Source organism: Somniosus microcephalus, chromosome 5 (genome assembly GCF_052327205.1).
Source record: "Somniosus microcephalus isolate GS21.2 chromosome 5, FLI_Smic_1.0, whole genome shotgun sequence".
NCBI lineage: Eukaryota > Metazoa > Chordata > Chondrichthyes > Squaliformes > Somniosidae > Somniosus > Somniosus microcephalus.
The window spans coordinates 40,309,687-40,332,480 of NC_140991.1; the positions used below are offsets into that span (position 1 = coordinate 40,309,687).

At 46.9% G+C, this 22,794-nt stretch overlaps 1 protein-coding gene across 2 annotated transcripts in view; it reads right to left on the bottom strand.

Annotated features, from left to right (window-relative positions):
• Positions 1-22,794, bottom strand: part of ptprn2 (protein tyrosine phosphatase receptor type N2) — a 1,093,281-nt gene that overhangs the window by 292,240 nt on the left and 778,247 nt on the right. For both annotated transcript variants that reach the window (XM_085987555.1, XM_085987557.1), the window contains exon 12: positions 16,491-16,555. In XM_085987555.1, the coding sequence (XP_085843681.1) occupies positions 16,491-16,555 (65 nt within the window). The remainder of the gene's footprint in view (positions 1-16,490; positions 16,556-22,794) is intronic.

Below are 22,794 nucleotides of genomic sequence, written 5' to 3' on the forward strand. Positions count from 1 at the left end.
GTCTTTGTCCGAATCTGATGTCCAGGAGGAAAGAAAATAAATGGTTCCCATGCTTCTGGTATATGCCTCAGTTGAGGAAGCGCTCAGTCAAGGTGACAAGAGGGGTTTCCCAGGAGGTCACACTGGAGATGGGTGTCAGGCTCCAAACTTCCACAACAATGGATATGCCTACTAAAAGTTCCTCCAGACCTGAGGCAACAAATTTCTGCCACCTGCAAATGATGATTGCAGAAAACTCCCTTTTAATGGTGGAGCTGCAGCTGTTAGTAAACAGTCCACTTGTGAGGCCGCCAGGATTCACTGGCGTGTTCCAGAGGAGACGTGCAGGACGTGGGAAAAGTGTTAAAATCAGAAAGGCCTCTCAAAATGGGATTATAGAGGCAATTAAGTGGTTGCTAAGGGCCTTAAGGGCCTATCCCGCCGCGGGATGGAAACGGGGTCAGAAAACACACATTTGGGAAAATTGCTCGGAGGCGGGATCGGGCCCGCCCGCCAATTTTTGCGATTTTACCACCTCACACGCCTCCAATCCCGCCTCCTCGGGCCTGGCAAAATCGAGCCCATTGACTCTATTCCACTGGTTCAATTTGCTTTCAGTCCCTGAATATAACTAATTTTTCACTCTGAGACTTTAGGGTGAATTTCTGCAGAGCTTCTCCCACTTGTCCATTGTTAAATTCAACGGAAGAACTGCAGAAATCCCAGAAACCCATTGTAAGCACCACTTACACTGTTTGTCAGGGATTCACTGAACTTGCATAAGATTGTAAATCCACCCATTTCCAATTACATTTAAAATCTGCTTAATTTTATGTATTACCTATACACCCATATCTTTTATTTGTACCAGTTACGGAAACAAACGTCTATAGATTTGTGACTAAAGCACCAATAACGTCCCAATTAATGCACTTTTTAAATTATGTTCTTGATTGTATTTGTAGATGGCGTCATATTACTTAATGATAATACTATTTAAATATTTCTTTGTCACTCATATATAACTTTTATTATATTATTGTACGGTAAGGATTCAACACCTACTTTGTTAGATTAAACTTTAAATTTAATGTGGCCATGGTCCCTTTGAGGATCCCAGCTTAAAACACGTCATGAATGAGGTCACCAGACCCGCTCCATCTCAATGGGCCGGGTAATGTGCTAGGCGGGCTTAATAGGCCCCATTAAGGTAACTTAATTTTCTACAACCGGATGGAGCCAGCAGCGGGGTCGGGACCTGCCAGGGACACCGGCCGCACCAGGCCCGCCAAGGTAAGGAAAATTCCGGCCTTTATCTCCCTCATGACAGATGTCTTTGAGCTGGTGTTTGGGGCAGATAATGTGAATGGCAGTGTGTGCTGTGAAATGCTGGCAGTCCTGGATGCAGTGAAGCCTGTGGCTGCTTCTTGAGGAACATCCAGCAGCGTTTCCAGACTGATGTAATGTCTCTTGACTGCTCCAACTGCTTGAGTTTTGCATCACCTTTGTTTGAGTGCTGCAACGTACGTTCTTCAGAACCCAGAGAACAGTACGAAAATAGAGTACAGGAAACTTTGTGCTATCCGGCACCGAGCTGTTGCCGTCCCATCAAAACTGCCGGACAAACCAGCGCTAATGTTGAAACATACGGAGATTTTGAGCTCCGTATCTGGCAACAAACCCTGTTGCTTAGCAACAGCTTCTAAACAGTCGGCCGTATCTTGCAAGCGTCTCTGTAGCTTAGCAACAGCTTCAGCGAGACCTTGCAGAGCCTGACTGGTGAAAAAAAAGCAACGAAAAGAAAAAAAACCTAACGAAACGGCTCCTGATTTTTGCCGGTGGCTCGAGCATTCTGGACAGTTAACCTCCGGATAAACCAAAGTTTCCTGTAAATCTGGTCAACAAATGAGCCTAATATGGACAATTCACCATAAGAAGGCCTAGTCAAACCACAAGAACTAGCTAATGCTGTAAAATGGTAACGAGTTACTAGGCTGGTCAAATCTACTGTAAAAGAAAGAAACTTGCATTTATATAACCTATTTCCATGACCTCAGGGTGCCCGTAAAGCGCTTCTGATGTGTAGTCACTGGTGTATTGTATGCCAATTTGGTATACTTGTATGCCAAGCAGCCATTTGCGCACAGCAAGGTCACACAAGCAGCAATTAGATAAGAGACCAGATAAGCTGTTTTGGTGATACTGGCTGAGGGATAAACATTCACCAGCACACCAGGAGAACTCCCCTGCACTTCTTCAAATGTTTATATATGAAGGGAAGACAGGGCCTTGGTTCAACAGCTCATCTGAAAACTGACACCCCCAGTAGTGCAGCATTCCCTCAGTCCTGCGCTAGAGCGTCAGCCTAGATTATGTTCTGAGGTCTCTGGAGTGAGGCTGGGCCTCACCACCTTCTGACTCAGAGACAAGAGTGCTACCGACTGAGCCAACGCTTTCACCTTGTAAAAGGAGTTTTATAGGCAGGATTGCCAAATGTTGCACCAAGAGAAATGTAAATAACACCAGTTGAGCCCAATCCTTTCACGTGGAGCTGAATCCATGGCAAAAGCCCAGCAGCAAGAGCCAAGAGAATAAGCCATGGTTAAACCGCTGAAAGGTTGACTCAATATTGCAATGTAACAACATTGAGTCGATGTAAATTTTTAAAAATGGTTTTGGCATCTTTCCATCAAAAGTAGAGTTGATATAGTAAAACTGTTGAAAACCAGGTGGGAATGAGCACTGTTCCCAGTAATCCAGAGTTTTATTGAGAGCCTATTTTGAAGCCAGCCCGTTTGATGGCAGCCGCTATGTAAATGAAATCCCAAACAAAAAGTAATAGAGACAGTGTACAAAATTGCGTGGCCTGCTCCTGGAGTCAGTGGATATTCTTCTTTATAAGTGCATCGGAAATGCAGCTTTCTTGCAAGCAATTTTAACACGGGCGGCAATGTTTAACCTGCAAAAGCAGAAGAGTCGCCATTATTGGCCTGAATGAATGCAAGACATTCTGGGTAGGTCAGGGTTCGAATAATTTCAGCTAAGTTAACCGGAAGAAAAAAGAGGGGGGGGAATGAGGAGTGGGGTGGGGGTAGTGCACTTCACAGCAACGTTAGCAACTGTTCCAAATTTCAGCTGATTAAATGCCCCCTCGTCTTAGCAAGGTGGTGCAGCAGCATCATTGCAGGTACGTTCTGCCTGGCTTCTAGCAAATCCAATTTAACATGAAAAAAATCACATTGTTCCAAATGGTGAGAATTCATTATGAAACTGGGAAGAGATTTTCCGTCCGCTAAGAGGAATTTCTCCCGTTAGGCATTTTTTTTGGTGTCAATGTGTAGCATAATTCTTTCTGGAACAATAGAACAGTTATTGACGCTTTGCCATTGTGCAATAATACAAAGGAGCTATATGAATCTAAATGACAGTTCTGCCGTCCTTAGGTTTAAAATGTATGACAATGTATCTGGAGCTGTTGACACGAATAAATTCATTGCATGGCTCACGCGAACAGATGTTTAAATCTTGAGTTAATACCAAGGAACTGCTGGGGGAAATTCAGAAACCTAACGAGCAAAAAAAAGAACATAAGTTAAAGCAGCTCGCAAACTCTGCATTTATTTAATCATCCTAAGAGATAATGTGAGCCAATCAAATTATACCCAAATTGTTGCTGTATCAAATTTGCTGTGATAAACAGTTTATTGCAAAAATATATCAAAGCTGACAGCCTATTATAATCCCCTTCCTCAACAATGAGCATCGCACCGTTTGAAACTAATCTGGAGGCAATTTTTTATTGTGCTGCAAGGCAAGGCAAAAAAAAACCTTTTCTCTTCCTCACTTACTTCCGATCTGCGACATGAAAACCAGGCGGCAAATTTACAGCTGGTTAGATTTTACCGTCGGCGCGGCTTTGGGTTTTACACTTGGGTCGTTCAAACTTACGCAAAATGCGTTACCAGGAGGATCGGCTCGCCAGGCGTTTCCATACAACATTTTTGTCGTGTGCGGCCACAGATGCTGGCAGCAACATCTGACAAGCCGGACACCTCCAGTGTTGTCTCAGCGTGATTGTGGCCTGAAGGACTTGGAGTGAAACTAATTTCCATATCAAACCCAATTTAGATGAGATGTTCTTGGTTAAAAAGAAGCCGGTGCTTCAATAGCCCCTTGATTAGATTTCATCTCCAGAGCAGACGATTCAGTCAAATATGAATATTTATTACCACGGATGCTGATCTTCCTCCTTTCATCACTCTGATGTCGAATATTTTCCGCCACTAATTTTATGAAAATGTAGGCAAAATAATGTTTGCACATAAACTGACAGTGCTTCAGATAATCCTATTTTTTTTGTCATATTGAAATGATAGCTTCCCGTTCATTCATGTGATAACAAGACCTCAAACATTGTTTTCCATCACTATAATCTAAAAGATCTTTTGGAAATTAAAACTGAACATGTACAAAGGAAGAACTTTGATAGCCGGAATATATTTGCATTTACTTGACAGGCAATATTTTAGTTTATTAGCCGTCGCTAAAAGGTGGCTTATTCACCGAAAGCGTCGCAACCATCTCGCGCTGAATGGAAGTTTCCTTTACCTACTACCAGTTTAGCCTTCATTCAAGTCCTCGAATAGGAAACGCACAGGCCTGACCTTCTAAGAATTTGGTGTTAGCGCACCACTTGATTGCTCCTGGGTTACTTCAGGCCTTCCTCCTTTCTGTACATATACCCCTGGTTCCCTGATCGGCATCGTGTGGCTAATAATTCATAAAACTGCAGTCGATAACAATAATCACAATTCTAAGATCTATTAACTCACGGCAGCCCAGTTACATGGAATCTTTGTGTTCCGACACCACGCACCACAAAGCGTTACAGCACAGGCCTGCAACCATCTTTGCCAGCCTGGTAAGTTCCCCATAAGTTCCCAATATGGGCTGGGTTGCCCTGGGGGGGGGGGGGGGGGGGGATGGCGGGGAAGTTAAAGGGTTAAATACGGATTACAGTTACAGCTCTCTCATCCTCATGGTCCAAAAGGACTGACAAGGGTGTAAAGAAACGGATGCATGGAAAACATTGGTATTTGGAGAATAGAGTATATGCTGAGGAATCGAATAAACTCTTCATTATCAGGTTTCTTCCACAAGCCATGGTTCAGGCACAACAGTTTTTTTTTCCCTTTTCTGTCTTGGGATGTCTGGTCCACTGGTTGCCATTTGAGATGAACTTCTCTACAATATCCTATTGCACAGTTTATCATGGTGTTTAGTACTTAGATATATGCTGCTCCAACGTTGATTCTTCGAGGTCCCACAAGGTTACGTGCTTAGAAGTGACAGGATTTCATATTTGCTAACAACTACAAAGTAAATATCACACCAACTTCCTCACTAGTCTGTAATCAGACGGAAGTGTGAACAGCTGTGATTATTCATTCAGTAAAATTAATTTCTCAATATATGCTCCTGGCAGGTGCAGTTTCACACTGGGAGCACTATAAAGGCAAATGTATGCTTACGCCTTTGCCCCGAGACTGAATATTTACAATGCCTCAATGGACCTGTTTGGGCATAAAGAAAAAAAAAGAAAGGCGTGCATTTATATAGTGCCTTTTACGACCTCAGGGTGTCCAAAAGCGCTTTATAGCCAATCTAGTACTTTTGAAGTGTAACCACACTTGTAATAATGTAGGAAACGTGACAGCCAATTTGTGCACAGCAAGGTCCCTCAAACAGTAATGTGATAATTACCAGTTAATCTGTTTTAGTGATGTTGGTTGAGGGATAAATGTTGGCCAGGACTCCGGGGAGAACGTCCCTGCTCTTCTTTGAAATAGTGCCATGGGATCTTTTCTGTCCACTTTTTTCCCCCCCAGCGCTCAATCAGCCCGGCACTCTGCTGCAGTGCATCGGGCTGATGGGGCCGGATCGCGGCTGCCGTCGGGGACCAGGTAAGTTTTGCCCTTGCAGAGCCTGCAGCGATGGCCCTTCCCTTTAAGGGAGGGGAGGAGCCTTCCAACGCGGCGGTGCTGCACGGCCCATTGTGCAGCGCTGCACACCTACCGCCCCGCCTGCTGAGCTCCAGGAAGGAAGTGGAGAGCTTGATTTCGCGCTCCACTTCCTTCCTGGCGCGCAAAACCGAATTTTTTAAAAGTTGCTCGATATTAGCGCCTGGCGCTCATTTTTCCAACTTTTAAAAGTTAGCGCCCCAAAACGGGGCTATAATGAATTTCCCCCCCACCCCCCTAAAATTAATTACTCCCAGAAAAATGAATCCCAGAATTAGGATTAAACCCTTGAAGACCTGTATACTGCAGTCCTGGTGTAAGACGTCCAGCTGCTTCCCCCATTTGTTCCAGGGAGCACCTCATCTTCTCTCTGTACCAATGGGCAGCGCTGACACACTGTACACCTTCAGTTGTCTGTGTCATACACAGGCGGCTGAACAAGCTCCATACTGGAAGTGAAGGGCACTGAGGATTCTGCCAATCAGACACATCAACTCCTTTTACCATCAAACTTCGTTAAGGCAGCTGAGGGCATTTATTATATTTTACCGTAAAAGCGTTTAATTTGTTCTTTCCAAAATTGCTTTGCTGATTGAGCTTCGTTAAACCCGAGTTTTTCTGATTATGAGCATTCGATTTTACCAATATCGATGCCAGCGGTATTGCAATTATTATTAATGGGTCACTGCTGGTGGTAAGGCAGCACAGATTGGGAAGTCCTGTAGCTGTCTTCATCTATTTATTTTTTAACCTGGGTACAGGAAAAGTGAAACCTAAAAAAATCAGAAGGCCGACTTGTAGTAGCTCTGAAAAAAAAAAGCTGGCCACAATTGACTTTTGAATAGCATCAAGTGGCTGAAAGCCATGGCTTGCTGCTTGAATTCCCTACCCTGGAGAGCGTACTCTGATTGCAATGTTTCATGCAAAAGCAGTTACCACTTGCCACCCGACTGAAGTAGAGTTTATGGGTGAACAACTGGCAATCTGACATAAATTATTCATGAGCAACTTGACCTTCACTAAGAGTAATAACACTAATAGGAACCAAAGTAACAAACCATCTGAAATCACATTCAGCCACTATGGGGTGTACAGTACAGAGAGGAGTAAAGTGCTACCGATAACAGCGAGACGTCCACCTGCACCTGTATGCAGTTCCACCCAACCTTTGCAATCTCTTTCGACACCAAGTCCCATCTCCCTCCATTTTTCCGACTCTGACCGATTGTGTGCCCCAGCCCTGCTGGAGAGCGTGCAATTGTCAATTTGGGTACAAAAGAGTGTGTGAGGGAAGGAAAAAGAAATGTAAGGTTTTAAGGACTTTGGAATTAAATAAATATTACAAATGGCTGCTAAACAGTCTGCACCAGACAATATACCACTTATGATCTATAAATTGATTGTGAAGGCTCATTCAGAGAAAATTCACTAATAGGTCAGTAAACTGCCACCAACTGGTTCCCGCCGTATGATGGTTATTAACTTTCGTCCTTTTAATCCATTTAGATTTAAGCACAATGTTCATGTCTTGCAATGAGGATGCTGGAAGCTTATTATTGTTTTAAGAACATAAGAAATAAGATTTTCATCAGGTTCATTTCTCACACAGTCTCTAAAAGCAAGTTATGATGGGATATAGTGCTCAATGGTTCCACATTATGGCAAATTCTGACCATAGGTAGAAACTCTTATTGGCAATCTTACTGTGTGAATGCTTAATATACTCATACCGAGTTAATTTTAATCAACATCAATTCACGGGCTGCACACCAGAGATCTCTTGAGATATTCTTGCTCGGAGCACCAAATTACAGAATCACCCTATAGGATATGCCGTGTACGTTTCTTACAAGCACTTTGGCCGGAATTTTACTGGCGCTGAGAGGACGGGATCGGAGGCGAGTCAGCTGTGAACTCCCAGGTGTCGGGTCTGTCAGCGCTGAACAGACCCGACACCAAGCGACGGGGGAGGCAATTTAGATCATTAGCTGGATTGTTAAGAGGCAATTAAGTATTATTTTAAGCTTACCTTTAGATTTTTAGAGTTCGTCAACGGCTTCCCCGCTGCTCGGGGATCACGTCGGGTAAGGAGGTCGGGTGTTGTGTCAGCATGGCATGATTTACTAACTTGACAGCTGCAAATGGTCTGTAAAAGCTCCCATTTCATAGGTCTTTACTTTCCAAGGTTAGAAACTGTTGCTCACTGCATTTGGAAGACAGATTGAGCTTTATGCAGCTAGCAAGTGTTTGGAGCAAACTATCTATCCAGTGTCACCTCATTGGAGCACGCTCTCTTGCCATTGACATATCACTTCTCTCATCTCAACCTCACCTGCCATCTATTCCATCAGCATCGGTGCCCTTGAAAAAAAAATCTCACCTTGGTCCTCAGAATCCCACCACGATCAGCCCCAACACCAGCAGCACCAGGCGCACCAACAACAACACCAACCTTCTCTGCAATCAGCTGGTGCCGCACAGGACAGAGAGCATCAGCACCCAACCACATTGCTGCCCGAGATGCCAGGGATGGCCTCACCTTGGCCACATTTACTTCACTTAACGCTGCACACCCTGGCTGCCACATGATGCGGCACGTTGGCACCACCCCACACCAACACCATAAAGCACCCCTACAATGCCCAAGCCATTCCTTTCACCTCCAACCATGTCTGTGCCGGCTCTTCGAAAGAGCTATCCAAATTAGTCCCGCTCCGCTGCTCTCCCCATAACCCTGCAAATTTCTCCTTTTCAAATACATATCCAATTCCCCTTTTTGATAACAAGGCTTTTCTAGTACCTTGCCCAGAAGTGTCTGTAGAGCCTCTCCAGTTCAATTATGATATTAATAAAATAATTTCAATTCCAACCCCCACCCAATGTCTTCTTAAATAAAACCTGATTTGTATGTATAGCAGAAGGCATTTATAGGAAACTTGGACATACATTTATAATTTCCACATCAAATGTATCTGCCACATAACTGAACAGAACAGTCCTGTTGCAGAGAAATTACTACCCATTTATCGTGACAGACTGAGTGCTAATCGGCCATTGTTCAGCTTTGGCTCATAAAAAGCAATGCAATGTGCCTTCTAGATCAATGAAACCAGTGCCACCAACCATAAAGTGTTTAATCTTTGTCTAAGCACCGACTGAATACAGTTTTTTTGTTCAAATTAGGGTTATTTTTGGAAGCAATTTGGAGTGAAATAATAAAAAAAGATTCTGGGATGCAGTAAGCCCTAAATTGCTTTGAGTAACAGATTGCTTTTGCTTTGTAAATCGTAATCTGCCTCCAACCTTTTCTACCTGCGTGCGACCCGTTCTCCCCACAAAATTCAACCAGACCCTTACACAGTAAATCTCCAAATATGCTGACATTTTACAGTGACAAACAGAAACTTCATCACAAGGAGGGTGCTGTGCTGCACAGCCAAAGAATATTGAAATGACACGGGTCACTCTGTCACTTCTTGCTCTCAGTGCCAGAACCATATATCAGAAATTTGGGAGAGGTGTAAGACGAGCTACCAATTCGCTATCGCCCATTTTACACTATCGCACAAAGACAAGGGCCGAGATTTTCCGGGAGGTCAGCCGACGCGACTGGTGGCGGGTCGGGTGGGAAACTTTTTTTTCCTCAGCGGGTCAGGACTCCTCTGTGAACCCGCCTCCACTCAAGGTAGTTTAGGGCTTATTGCATCCCAGAATCTTTTCCCTCAATGTCGGGTCTGTCAGTGCTGAGCAAACTCGACACGCAGTGGCGGGGGACCCAATTCAGGTTATTATGACCTTGTTTAGAGATCATTAAGAATGCATTCCAGCTCACCTTTTGATTTTACCTGCTCGCCCACAGGGTCCTCGCTGCTCGGGGTTCACGTCTGTTAAACTGAGGTGCGAGTTCAGTGGCCATTGAATCAGCTGTTGAGTTGGCAGCTTTAAATGTCCAGTAAAAGCTCCCACCTTACAGAGATATCTTCCCTCAGCCACAAGCTCATCCTCACTGCATTTCCACAACAGATTCACCATGCTGCAAGTCTTTACAAAAGTCTCCATCCAGTCTGACCTCAATACATCTCTCACCATTGACAGATCACTTCTGTCATCTCTACTTCACCTGCCATCTATTCCATCAGCATGGGTGCCCTTTATACTCTCTCACCTTGGTCCTCAGGATCGCACCACGATCAGCCCCAACACCAGCAGCACCAACAACAACGCCAACCTTCTCCGCAATCACCTGATGCTGCACAGGACACAGGGCATCAGCACCCAACCACATTGCTGCCCGGGAGACCAGGGATGGCCTCACCATGGCCAGATTTACTTCACCTGACATTGTACACCCTAGCTGCTACATCATGCTCATCACCATTGCCGGGGGGGGGGGGGGGGGTACCGTTAAGTCTCACCATTCACTGCAACTCACTAAGCCACTTCCACAGATACACACAAATCTGTCTAAGAACGCAAAGTGTTGAAAATAAATGTTTCAATGTTTGACACCACATTAACAGAAACTTTACATGAACATTGCATAAAACACCCAAGTGCCTACTCTTGTGTGTTGTTAGTTGGTATGATTGCACTCGGATGAGGGTGAGTATGATGGGTGGCTAGTGAGATGGGGATGTGATAATATAGAGAGAGGGATGGGTGGAGGTGCAAGGTAAGCTGGTGTGAGTAAGGATGTGCAGGAGTAGGGTAGGGAAGGCAGAGTGATGGGGATGTGATGCTCGGCACAACAGGATGAGGTTGAGTGTGGCTTTGTACTAACGTTTCGTGATCTACTGAGATCATTGAAACATTTGCGGCACTGCACCCAGGTCCCCCTGACCACATCCCTGCTTATGCCCTCCTCTGCAATTTGCAACCAGGCAGTGTGGATTTCCTGGGGAGGTCTCTTCCGCCCATGGGAAGGGAAGAGAACCTCCTTGCGTACTGTTACTCCCTCCATAAGCATATGGAGGAAGTCATGGGAGAGCCTGGGTGCAGCCCTGCACCTCAGTGCAGTCATTGTCAGTGTTTGCAGCACCTCAATGCTGTAGAACACTGACAGCACAAATGTCAAAATAAATTTGGACATGGTCCCTTTAAGGAAACCGGCTGATGACGCATCATCAAATGACGTCATCAGACACGCTTCCTCGAATTGGCTGGGAAACGCGCTGGGAAGGCTTAACAAGCTCTATCAGGGGAAAATCAGAAATTGGACAGCAGGCTGGAGCCAGCAGCGGGGTTGGGACCCACCACCGACGTCGACCACCATGGACCCGCCAAGGTAAGTAAAATCACGGCCAAAATTACCCCAAATAATGGTTGGAAAACTGGGCACAGCACATGCCTGAATTTCCAGATACCATCGCGGCAGGTGAGCTTTGCTGATGGAAGCACAAATTTAGGAAACTGACAGGATTGGGTGCAGCTCTGGTTTTAAACCCCCCCACCCCCCGATTTTATTCTCCATTGAAGTCAAGTTGAACCAGGTTAAGTTGAACCAGGTTAAAATGACCATGCATTTGTGGTTTTGCTTTTTAACTTTAACTGCCCTTCAGTGTGAATGGGAAATAAAATTCATAGTCCTGTTTGTGGGAACTAAAAAAAAATCAAATCAGATTGATCAAGGTGTTTTAAAGCTTCTAAGAGCTCTGGCGATTCCCCGAATCCTAAGAGGTGCTTGGAATTAATGCTGCCGGCACAGCCTCTTGCACATAGTGCTACGCAGTCGGTGACACTGCTGTCAGCTGCCTGACCCGGACCTGAAGTAGGATGAGTTTGTTCAGCTACTTTGAGAAGGTGAGAAGTTTAGCCGCGAGAAGTGACAGCACAATATTACTGAGACGTTCGGGGGGTCAATTTTAACCGAACTCGGGATCGGGTGCGACGCTGGCTTTTACACTCGTCTGATATTACTCTTCGTTGACTTCAATGGAGAGAAAAATCGGGCGGGGCGTAAAACCCGGCGCCGCACCTGATCCCGTGGGCTTCCCACCCGCCGAGTTAGGCTAAAAATACCCCCCGATGGTTTCCTGTAGAACTCTCCTCGAACAAAACACAATGTTCACATTTAAGTGATACGGCAAAGAATTATAGTCTGCTTGTAAAATAAACACCGCAGAAATGCATCCTACAGACCAGAAAACCAGGCAATGGAGCAAAAAAAACGGATGGATGCAATCTGTTAGCATTTAGGTGTTAAAGGAGATGTTCCACGTTTGAGATAAACTGATACTGATTTCCTTTGAAAAAATTATACAAATTGTAATCTTTGAAAAGTTAACGTCAAAAGAAAAATTGATCATAAAATCAAAGAAATATTAGCTGGGAAGGCTACAATAGCTTGTTACATCTAACACACATGGTGGTGGATTTTAACTTGCAGCGTGCTTCCGGCAAGGAATGCTGCTGGCGAGTTCGTTTTCCGCTCACCCACGGCAGAATGAGGTCACGGAGATCTTAACCGCAGGGCCTCATTAGAGCCAACTATCCGCCCGGAACAGGCGGCAAGCATCTGCCCACCGGCACTTACTTAAGTGTACTTAAGAGGATTCGAGCAAGGATGTCTTGCTGCAGTTGTACAGGGCCATGGTGAGGCCACACCTTGAGTATTGTGTGCAGTTTTGGTCACCTTATCTGAGGAAGGATGTTCTTGCCATGGAGGGAGTGCAGCGAAGATTCACCAGACTGATACCTGGGATGGCAGGAATGACGTATGAGGAGAGATTGGGTCGATTAGGCTTATATTCGCTGGAGTTTAGAAGAATGAGAGGGGATCTCATTGAAACTTATAAAATTCTAACAGGACTAGACAGACTAGATGCAGGAAGGATGTTCCCAATGGCGGGGGAGTCTAGAACCAGGGGTCATAGTCTAAGGATAAGGGGTAAGCCATTTAGGACAGAGATGAGGAGGAATTTTTTCACCCAGAGAGTAGTGAGCCTGTGGAATTCTCTACCACAGAAGGCAGTTGAGGCCAATTCATTAAATATATTCAAGAAGGAGTTAGATATATTTCTTAAGGCTAAAGGGATCAAGGGATATGGGGAGAAAGCAGGGACAGGGTACTGAATTTGGATGATCAGCCATGATCTCATTAAATGGCGGAACAGGCTCGAGGGGCCGAATAGCCTACTCCTGCTCCTATCTTCTATGTTTCTATGTGACTGGGGTTTCAGGAAGGGGTGGGGCTCTCGCAGTGCAGGATTGGGAGACCGACACTTGCCTTGTGCGGCCCGAAGCAGCACTCTTATTCCTCCTTGGCCCACGAAGGAAAGTAAAAGGCTTAGCGGAATGGCTTTTCTGCTCCCAATCCTCTTCCGACAAGCCTTCACCCGGGCGGGACAGCAGCTCTGTTCAAGCCGGAGTTAAAATTGCAGGCGGAGGGGAGGGGTGACGTAAACTCCGATCTGCATATTTAAAGAAGGATCCTGTCGGCTTTGGACAAGCGGCTCAGCTGCCCGTCCAGAAGTGCCAGGACACGGCTGGGACGTCGGCGGGTATGTCGCCCGGCGGGTTTTAACTGTTTACCCGCCCGGGTTTTTCCTGGTTAGGGTTAAAATCCACCCCGTAGAAAAGTTTCTGATTGAGTGCAATGAAACTGTGCGAGTTCTATAAAGAGCGGGCGATCCACTCTGCCAGATTACCGCCCAGGCGGGGATGACAAGAATCTACCCCATAAAAGCCTCGACACTCTCAGCTCATCCATCAGCATCTGAAAAGAGGAAAGACAGATTCATGTTTTAGGTAGAGGCGCTTTGAAGTGATTGCGTCCAGGAAGGCAGGAGACCCCCTTTATAGGCCTGGTCAAAAGGGAGATCCATAGGTAAAAGTCAAGAATATAAACTTAGTTATTCTTTTTACAAAGATGTCGTTGTCTTTTACAAAGATGCAGCCGTTTCGATTCAGGCTTTTCCCGACATGTTCCTCAGCCAGACCACAGACTGAATAATCCGGCCGAGTCCCTTATGAACTAAAACCTGCATTGCTATTCCCCGTCATGTCTGGGATAGTGTGCCACGGTTGAACCATTAGCTGCAAATCGCTCACCAGAGAACACGTGGAATGCCCGCCACATTCTCCTGAGAAAACAGAAAACAACACTCGACCGGACCAATGCATGCCGGCTGAACTACTTGGTCAGATTTATTTGTAGGTGAACTGAGGACATAACAGGACACTAAACAGCACGATACTTGAAACACCAGAACTGGGATCAGTCCACAGGCTGTTCCAGAAAGTTACTTCTTACAGCCTGTTCACATGTAACCGCTCCACTGGATGCAACAATCAGGCTTACTCCTTTATATATACCTTTGAGATGAGGCAAATGAGCCTGGATGCGGTTGATAGGTTTGAAAACTAGTAACCAAAATTGCGGTTTTAACCCCTGCGTCTTCTTTCATGTAAAGTCATTTCTTTTGAACTAAACCAACAAACAGAGATGTTAACAGACTTTAAACCTCTGCGGGTACTGCCTTTTTAATATTTTTCCCGTCACACTGATCACAAGAAATCTCAGCTCCATCTGTCAAACCGCAAACATTAATATTTCAAATAAGTCACTCGAACCATCTGAATAGGTTCCTGAAGACAAAGCAGTGTTCTATTACGAGTAGACTGATCTTCTCCAATCTTAAGTTAGTGAAGACAGAGCTTTCGTCTTGACCTTAGCTGTTCTTTTAAAAAAAAAACACATCAAATAAAATCTGAAATTTCCCTTTTTTATCACAGTGGCTAATGGGTGTAATAGACCAGAGTTTAAAAAGCTTGAAAGAGTTGATGGGTGTAAAAGAAAGCTGATCTCAGCCAGGCTGTGAAGATCCATACAGCCATAGATATTTACAGCGCAGAAGAACACTATTTTGCTCACTGTGACAGTTCTTTTTTCGAGCAAGCCAAAATGATTACCACTGCCCTACTCTCCCCCATAGCCTTTTATCTTTCTCTGCTTCAAATATTTAGCTAATTTAATCTTAAAAAATGCAATGGTATTTGCCTGAATCACTCACTGAGGCACGGCATTCTATGCTCCCTCTCCGTAAAGAAAGTTCTCCTAACCTCTCTCCTCACTCATTTAGTGATCATTTAAAATTGATGACCCCATGTCATTGACTTCCAACCAGAAGAAATAGTCTACCCTGATTCAAAAGTCTTCACAATACTAAATTGCTGTTTGGCCATCTATGCTCCAGTAGAAATAATCCCAGTATTTCATATCTCTCATCATAACTATGGTTCCCCATCCCCGGCATCATCCTGTGGCTCCACCGGGCGTAAACGGGATAGGGGCGCCGCGAACGTGGCGGCGAAAGACTCACCCCTTCGTTCTCACTCCCGATCTGACTGATGCCATTCCGCAAGTGGCCCACTGCTGGCTGGCTGGTTGGAGTGCCCACCTGTTTCAGGTGGTAGGCCCTCTTACTATGCATAGGAGCTTGACTGCCACTGTGAGAGACAATGGGGTGAAGCATGCACTGTGGATGCTTCACCCTGTTGTGCCTGGCAGTGCAGCCAAAAAGAACCCAAAAAAAAACCCGGTAAGTTTAAAATTATTTTTCGGGGTCCACGAGGAGCCGGAGTGCTTCGTAAGACTAAAGTGATAAGTTTCTGTTTCTTGTTTGTGTTGTTCTCTAGTTTGTTCATTTGAAAGATGCTGACGTGCCCGTGATGTATTTTCATGCAGATGCAACGCACTGCAGTAAGTGATCTCCAGCACATCACACCCGACGCAACATACACAATTCAGGGATGACAAGAAGGGTACCCAGCCTGTTACTGTCGGACTATCAGTCACTGGATCGATAACTGCCACGTGGTGACGTTAAAAACATACAACTGATCTATTGCATTTGTCTACCTAACAACCATGATTAAACAGCGCTAGGAGGACCGCTTACCCTCAATCAAGTGAATGACTTTTAGACTTGTGGTTTATGAGCTCAGATTTGCTTTGCAACTCACAGGTAGCCATTCTTGCTGTATACATTGCATGCTAAAGGGGATGGAAAGTATTTCCCCATTTTATAGAATCATATAATAGACATGCAGATAGGGTGAGATGAAGTGGGGTGGGAGGAGGCTCATGTGGAGCATAAACACCAGCATGGACCAGTTAGGCCGAATGGCCTGTTACTCTGCTGTAAATTCTATGTAAGACAAGACAGAATTTTGTTTGTCATTTTAGTAAGTAGTTTGTACTGATGCAAAGCCAAGATCAGTTTACACTGGTGCAACCTGTGCGGTATAACTGGCTAATGAACTATGGCCATATTAAGACCTTAAGTGTAAACAGTTATGTTTCAAAATATATTCGGAATGATACCCGAATCCTCTAATGCCAGAGTTTGGAACCTGAAATGAACTGTACTTTTGAAAATGCTGCTGAAATACAGCAGACACTCGACAGTACCGTAACGCAGAACTAACATATTCATTCAGATTAGAACACAGAATACCTCCCCGTTAAAACAAACAGTAATTTCAACTTACCTCTCCCATGCCAGTTTGTAAGATTTTTAATCCCGTTTCTTTTTCTAGTTTTTCCTTGTTGACCACTGCAAGAAACAAAAATGAGACAAGCTTAAAATGGAATCGGCTGTACCGAGGATCCCACAACAGAAACTGTGGAGCAACACCAGCATTAAAGGAGATGCCTGCAGCATCAGAACATGCAAGTGACAAAAGCCACCCGTCGGGTATGGCGGCCTGCCAGATCTTCAGAAGGGGACTTTCTCGGAGATGATGCAACGAGCGTAATTTTAGAAAGAAACCTGCGGCTTGGTGTATTAAGGTCCTGAAAAGAAGTTTGGTGGGGGGGGGGGACAAATCTCATGAATAGTTGGCTATTGAAAGTGCTGTTAACTTTTCGTGTTTGAAAATCTGCGGGTAAAACACCCGTTCCGTGATGTTCAGGTACAAATACTTAACGCAGTCGTGATGCAGTCCTGGCGCAAACCTATTTAAAGTGGTGAAGCTAGATAAACACATGAAGGAGAAAGGAACAGAAGGTTATGCTGATAGGGTTAGATGAAGAGAGGTGGGAGGAGGCTCGTGTGGAGCATAAACATTGGCATGGACCTGTTGGGCCGAATGACCTGTTTCTGTGCTGTACATTCTACGTAATTCTATATAAGTAGCACACTTAGGAATGTAGTCTGTGACGTAATAACACTCACTATGCACTTGGTTCGAGTATAAAGCAAGGCTTTAATCAACTTGTTTCAGAACATGGAGGTCTAGTTGTACTTCACTAGTTCCTGTCTTACAAAATGTCCCTGGGCAAGCTGGGCCCACGCCCGAGTATTTATACTCCTTGGACGGCGCCACCAGCTGGCCATCCAGCGTTATTTCATGAGTAGTTTCTTTATGATGATGAGATTTATAACATTCTGAACATACTATGCTCACACATGAACTTCAGCAATCAGAGGTTCTACCTTCTAATATCCTAATAGGAGGATTAGGATTTCCTTTGCTTACTATGTAAGGTGACATTATCAGTGGATTCCTTTAGAACTTGCTTACAATTTCCCTATAAACAGCAAACAGTGAAAATTTGCACAAACATTGCTATATATAGTGACAAGAGAAACTCTAAAACCTTGGAGGATAAAGGCAGCAAATGATAAGCTTGTTCTGGAGACAAAAAATTCCTTCAAACAAATTCCAGGTAATAGAGGTTCTACGGCACAGTTCTGTTGGAGTTTGGTTTCAGCACCTGACTTGGAAGCGTTTGATGGCTAAATGGAAAATGCTCCATCCACAGCATTAAAATCACTCACCTTGCCAACCACAAAATTCGACAGGCAGGTTAAAAAGAAAAGTGATTTAGAAAACCGTCTCAAGCTGGTGTACTGGGGCCTGCAAAGAAGTTGAATAGATGGCTGCTGGAAGTGCTGCAGTTTTAGATTTAGAAAATCTGATCTCCTAAAGTGCAGGCAGCAAGAAGAAAAATGTTGAGTTGTGGTCTGGTTTTAGGGAGGAAATTAAAAGCAGGCGATCCAGTTAATAAATGGACACCTGACCCAAGAGATTTTATAAAGAATGAGAATCTGCTCCTTGGCAGGAGAGCGTGTTTGGTAATGGTTTTCATTATTAATAATATTCTTGTTGCCTTCTGTTTGGTTGATTGTGAATCCGTTTGGATAAGAAAGTGTAGCAAAAGAACTATTTGACCAAATGTGATGATTACAGCCTGATTTGGAATGGGATTAAGTGCTATGAGGAGGTGTACTGGTCGAGATGTTGGGAAGTTGTGTGGAACATGATGGTTTCTATGCTGCGGGGACCATGGAAACGTCATACCACTGAAGATATTTAGTGAAAGTAAGGTGAGATATTTTGCAGTTTTGTTCAATGTACCTGTGGTAAACCACTTTTATCGTTCACTATCGTTACACTATAGTTATCACTGTTATATCGTTACTCTATGGTTATCACTGTTCACACTGTTGTATCACTATATGAGGTCGCCTCTTGTCACGCTGTTATACCTGGGCTGACCACTGCTGACTCCGCCCATGGCTCCACCTACCTGCCCAGGTATAACGGTGGTCGACTGGCTGGTATTCCTCCTTGTTGGATCCGATCACCCACGAGGGTGGGCTCTGTTATTTAGCCAATAAAAACCTATAGTTACTTTCTTAACTCGTCGCTTTTCATTGGATGAATTGATAGGTATATCAATTTTATTGGCTAAATTTTAAAATGTCGTTCCCTGAGCAGTAAAGCGAGCAGCAAAACGACCAGCCAGACGCCGAGCTACAACAGCCACAGCAGCCAGCTTGGCTGCGAGCCCTCAGACCACCGTACCTGGATCTAAACCCACTGGCTGCAAACTCAGCCCTCGACTTCGAACACTGGCTGAGCTGTTTCGAGTCCTACCTGGGAGAATCCGGCGTGCCTCAGAGATCCAAGCTAAGAGTTCTGACCGCCCAAGTGAGCCCTAAAGTATTCGCACTCATCCGGGACTTTAAAACATACGAGGACGCCATCAACCGGCTGAAAAGACAGTACCAGAGCCCGGTAAATTCCATGTATGCCAGACACCTCCTAAGATCCCGCCCGCAACAGCCAGGAGAGCCCGTGGATGAATTTTTACGGGTGCTACAAGCACTCGGCAGAGACTGTAACTTTAAAGCGGTAACGGCGGCAGAAAATACTGAAGACAATGTCCGCGATGCCTTCGTGAAAGGCCTGCGGTCCGACTACTCACGGCAAAGACTACTGGAAGCAAAGGACCTCGACCTGGACAAAGCTGCAGCCCTCGCTCGCTCTCTAGAAGTGGCCCATCGGGACCTCGAGGCATACTCAAGGTACTGTAACTCGCGACCCTGGGACATGGGACCGACCCCGACCGCAATACCCCCCGCAGCAACCCCCCTGGGACCTACCTCAGCGTCGGCGTCCCGGACCCGATCGAGACCGCCACCCCCGGTACCAGCTCCGACATCGGACCCCCGCGATCGGGCCGCCGGCTGCTTCTTCTGCGGCCAGGCGAAACACCCGAGGTTGCGCTGCCCTGCCAAAAACGCGACCTGCTCGATCTGCTTGAAGAAAGGCCACTTCGCAAAGGCCTGCAGAGGGGGATCGACAGAGGCCAGCAGTGCCTCATGCGAGCTGTGGGGGCGGCCATCTTCCATCAAGGCAACAGAGGCCAGCATCCCCACATGTGAGTCATGGGGGCGGCCATCTTTGATCCAGGCAACCGACACCAGCAGTGCCTCATGTGAGTTACGGGGGCAGCCATCTTCTCCGCCATTTTGTCCAACCTCGTGGGAGACGCCATTTTACCCACCACGCTCGACCGCCACCGTGCCTCTAGACCCGACTACCGCCTCACCCGCAGACTACAGCAACTTGCTCAGCTATACACTAGCCTCCATCACACTGGACCAAGCCCGCCCGCATCACCTGTCCAAGTCCATGATGGACATCAAAGTAAACGGCCACGCCACGACCTGCCTGTTCGACAGCGGAAGCACGGAGAGTTTCATCCACCCAGACACGGTGAGCCACTACTCCCTCCCTATCCAGCCAATGCGCAACCGGATCTCGATGGCATCGAGGTCACACGCCACAGACATCAGCGGCTACTGTGTTGTGACCCTGTCGGTTAAGGGTACGGAGTATAAAAATTTTAAACTCCTCGTCCTGCCCCAGCTATGCGCTGCCGTCCTACTAGGGCTAGACTTCCAATCCCACCTCCAAAGCGTCACGCTAGCATACGGCGGACCCCTCCCCCCACTCACAGTCGACAACCAGCAGATTTTAAACCGCCCACCGCGTAACACCTGCGGCCTATCCACCCTCAAGGTCCCGCCACCTTCCCTGTTCGCTAACCTCACCCCCGACTGCAAACCCGTCGCTACCAAGAGCAGGCGGTACAGCGCCGGGGACAGAGCTTTCATTAGCTCTGAGGTGCAGCGTCTCCTGAAGGAGGGCATCATCGAAGGGAGCACCAGCCCCTGGCGTGCCCAGGTCGTGGTCGTTAAGACCGGCAATAAAAACCGCCTGGTCATCGACTACAGCCAGACCATAAACAGGTACACCCAGCTGGACGCATACCCCCTTCCCCGCATATCTGATATGGTCAATCAGATCGCACAATACCGAGTATTCTCTACCATCGACCTTAAGTCGGCCTACCACCAACTCCCTATCCGCCCTGAGGACCGCCAGTATACCGCCTTCGAGGCGAATGGCCGCCTCTACCACTTCCTTAGGGTTCCCTTCGGCGTCACCAAAGGGGTTTTGGTCTTCCAAAGGGAGATGGACCGGATGGTTGACCAGAACGGGCTGCACGCCACGTTCCCCTACCTAGATAACGTCACCATCTGCGGCCGCGACCGGCAGGACCATGACGTTAATCTGGAGAGATTCCTCCGTACGGCCCAACGGCTGAACCTCACCTACAATAAGGAGAAATGTGTGTTTAACACCTCGCGCCTTGCCATCCTCGGCTGTGTAGTAGAGAACGGAGTCATCGGCCCCGACCCCGAAAGAATGCGTCCCCTCATGGAGCTACCCCTCCCCCACTGTCCAAAGGCTCTGAAGAGAACCCTGGGGCTCTTCGCCTACTATGCCCAATGGGTGCCCAATTATGCAGACAAAGCCAGACCCCTCATGAAGTCCACATCCTTCCCCCTTACGGAGGAAGCGTGCGCAGCCTTCTCCCTCATTAAGGGAGACATTGCCAAGGCCACAATGCACGCAGTGGATGAGTCCATCCCCTTCCAAGTGGAGAGCGATGCATCCGACTTCGCCCTAGCTGCTACCCTTAACCAGGAGGGGAGACCAGTGGCCTTCTTCTCAAGGACCCTACAGGGCCCTGAGATCCGACACTCGTCGGTCGAGAAGGAGGCCCAGGCGATTGTGGAGGCGGTACGACGCTGGAGGCATTACCTGGCAGGCAAACGATTTACCCTCCTCACCGACCAGCGTTCGGTCGCTTTTATGTTTAATAACAAGCTGAGGGGCAAAATCAAGAACGACAAGATCTTGAGGTGGAGAATCGAGCTCTCCACCTATGATTATGATATCTTGTACCGGCCAGGTAAGCTGAACGAACCCCCTGATGCTCTGTCACGAATTACATGCGCCAGCGCGCAAAGTGATAGACTTCAGACCCTCCACAACGACCTCTGCCACCCCGGGGTCACCAGACTTTACCACTTCATTAAGGCCCGCAACCTGCCCTACTCCATCGAGGAGGTCAGGACCATGACCAGGAACTGCCAGACCTGTGCCGAGTGCAAACCGCACTTCTTTAGGCCGGACAGAGCAAGCCTGATCAAGGCCACCCGCCCCTTCGAGCGCCTGAGCATCGACTTTAAGGGGCCCCTCCCGTCCTCTGGCCGTAATGTGTACTTCCTCAACATTGTTGATGAGTACTCCCGTTTCCCCTTTGCCTTCCCCTGCCCAGACATGACCAGTACCACGGTCATCAAATGCCTGAACGACCTCTTCGCCTTGTTCGGGTTCCCAAACTATATACATAGTGACCGGGGCTCCTCCTTCATGAGCGAGGAACTCCGTCAGTTCCTACTAGCGAGAGGTATTGCCGCAAGCAGGACCACCAGCTACAACCCCCGAGGGAACGGCCAGGTGGAAAGAGAGAACGCGATGGTATGGAAGGCCGTCCTCTTAGCCTTAAAGTCTAAGGGCCTCCCAACCTCCCGCTGGCAGGAAGTCCTCCCGGCAGCGCTGCATTCCATCCGGCCACTACTTTGCACTGCCATTAACGCCACCCCCCATGAACGAATGTTTGTTTTCCCCAGGAAGTCGACTACGGGAACCACTCTACCAACCTGGCTGACCTCTCCGGGGCCAGTCTTGCTGCGAAAGCACGTGAGGGCCCATAAAACGGACCCCCTGGTTGAGAGGGTGGACCTCCTGCACGCCAACCCCCAGTACACCTATGTGGCATACCCAGACGGGCGGGAGGACACAGTCTCCTTACGAGACCTCGCACCCTCGGGCACTCCGGAGACACCACCTTCACCACCCCCCACCACCCCCCCAATTCCAGCCCAGGTAGACGGCATGCCGGAACCCCACGAGCCTTCGCCGACCACGCAGACACCAGCATTAACACCGGATAATGCAACACCGCCGCTGCGACGATCAGAAAGGCTTACGAGGCCTCCGGACAGACTGACATACCAGAACTTCACCCCGCCGGACTCAAATCTAAACAAGGGGTGAATGTGGTAAACCACTTTTATCGTTCACTATCGTTACACTATAGTTATCACTGTTATATCGTTACTCTATGGTTATCACTGTTCACACT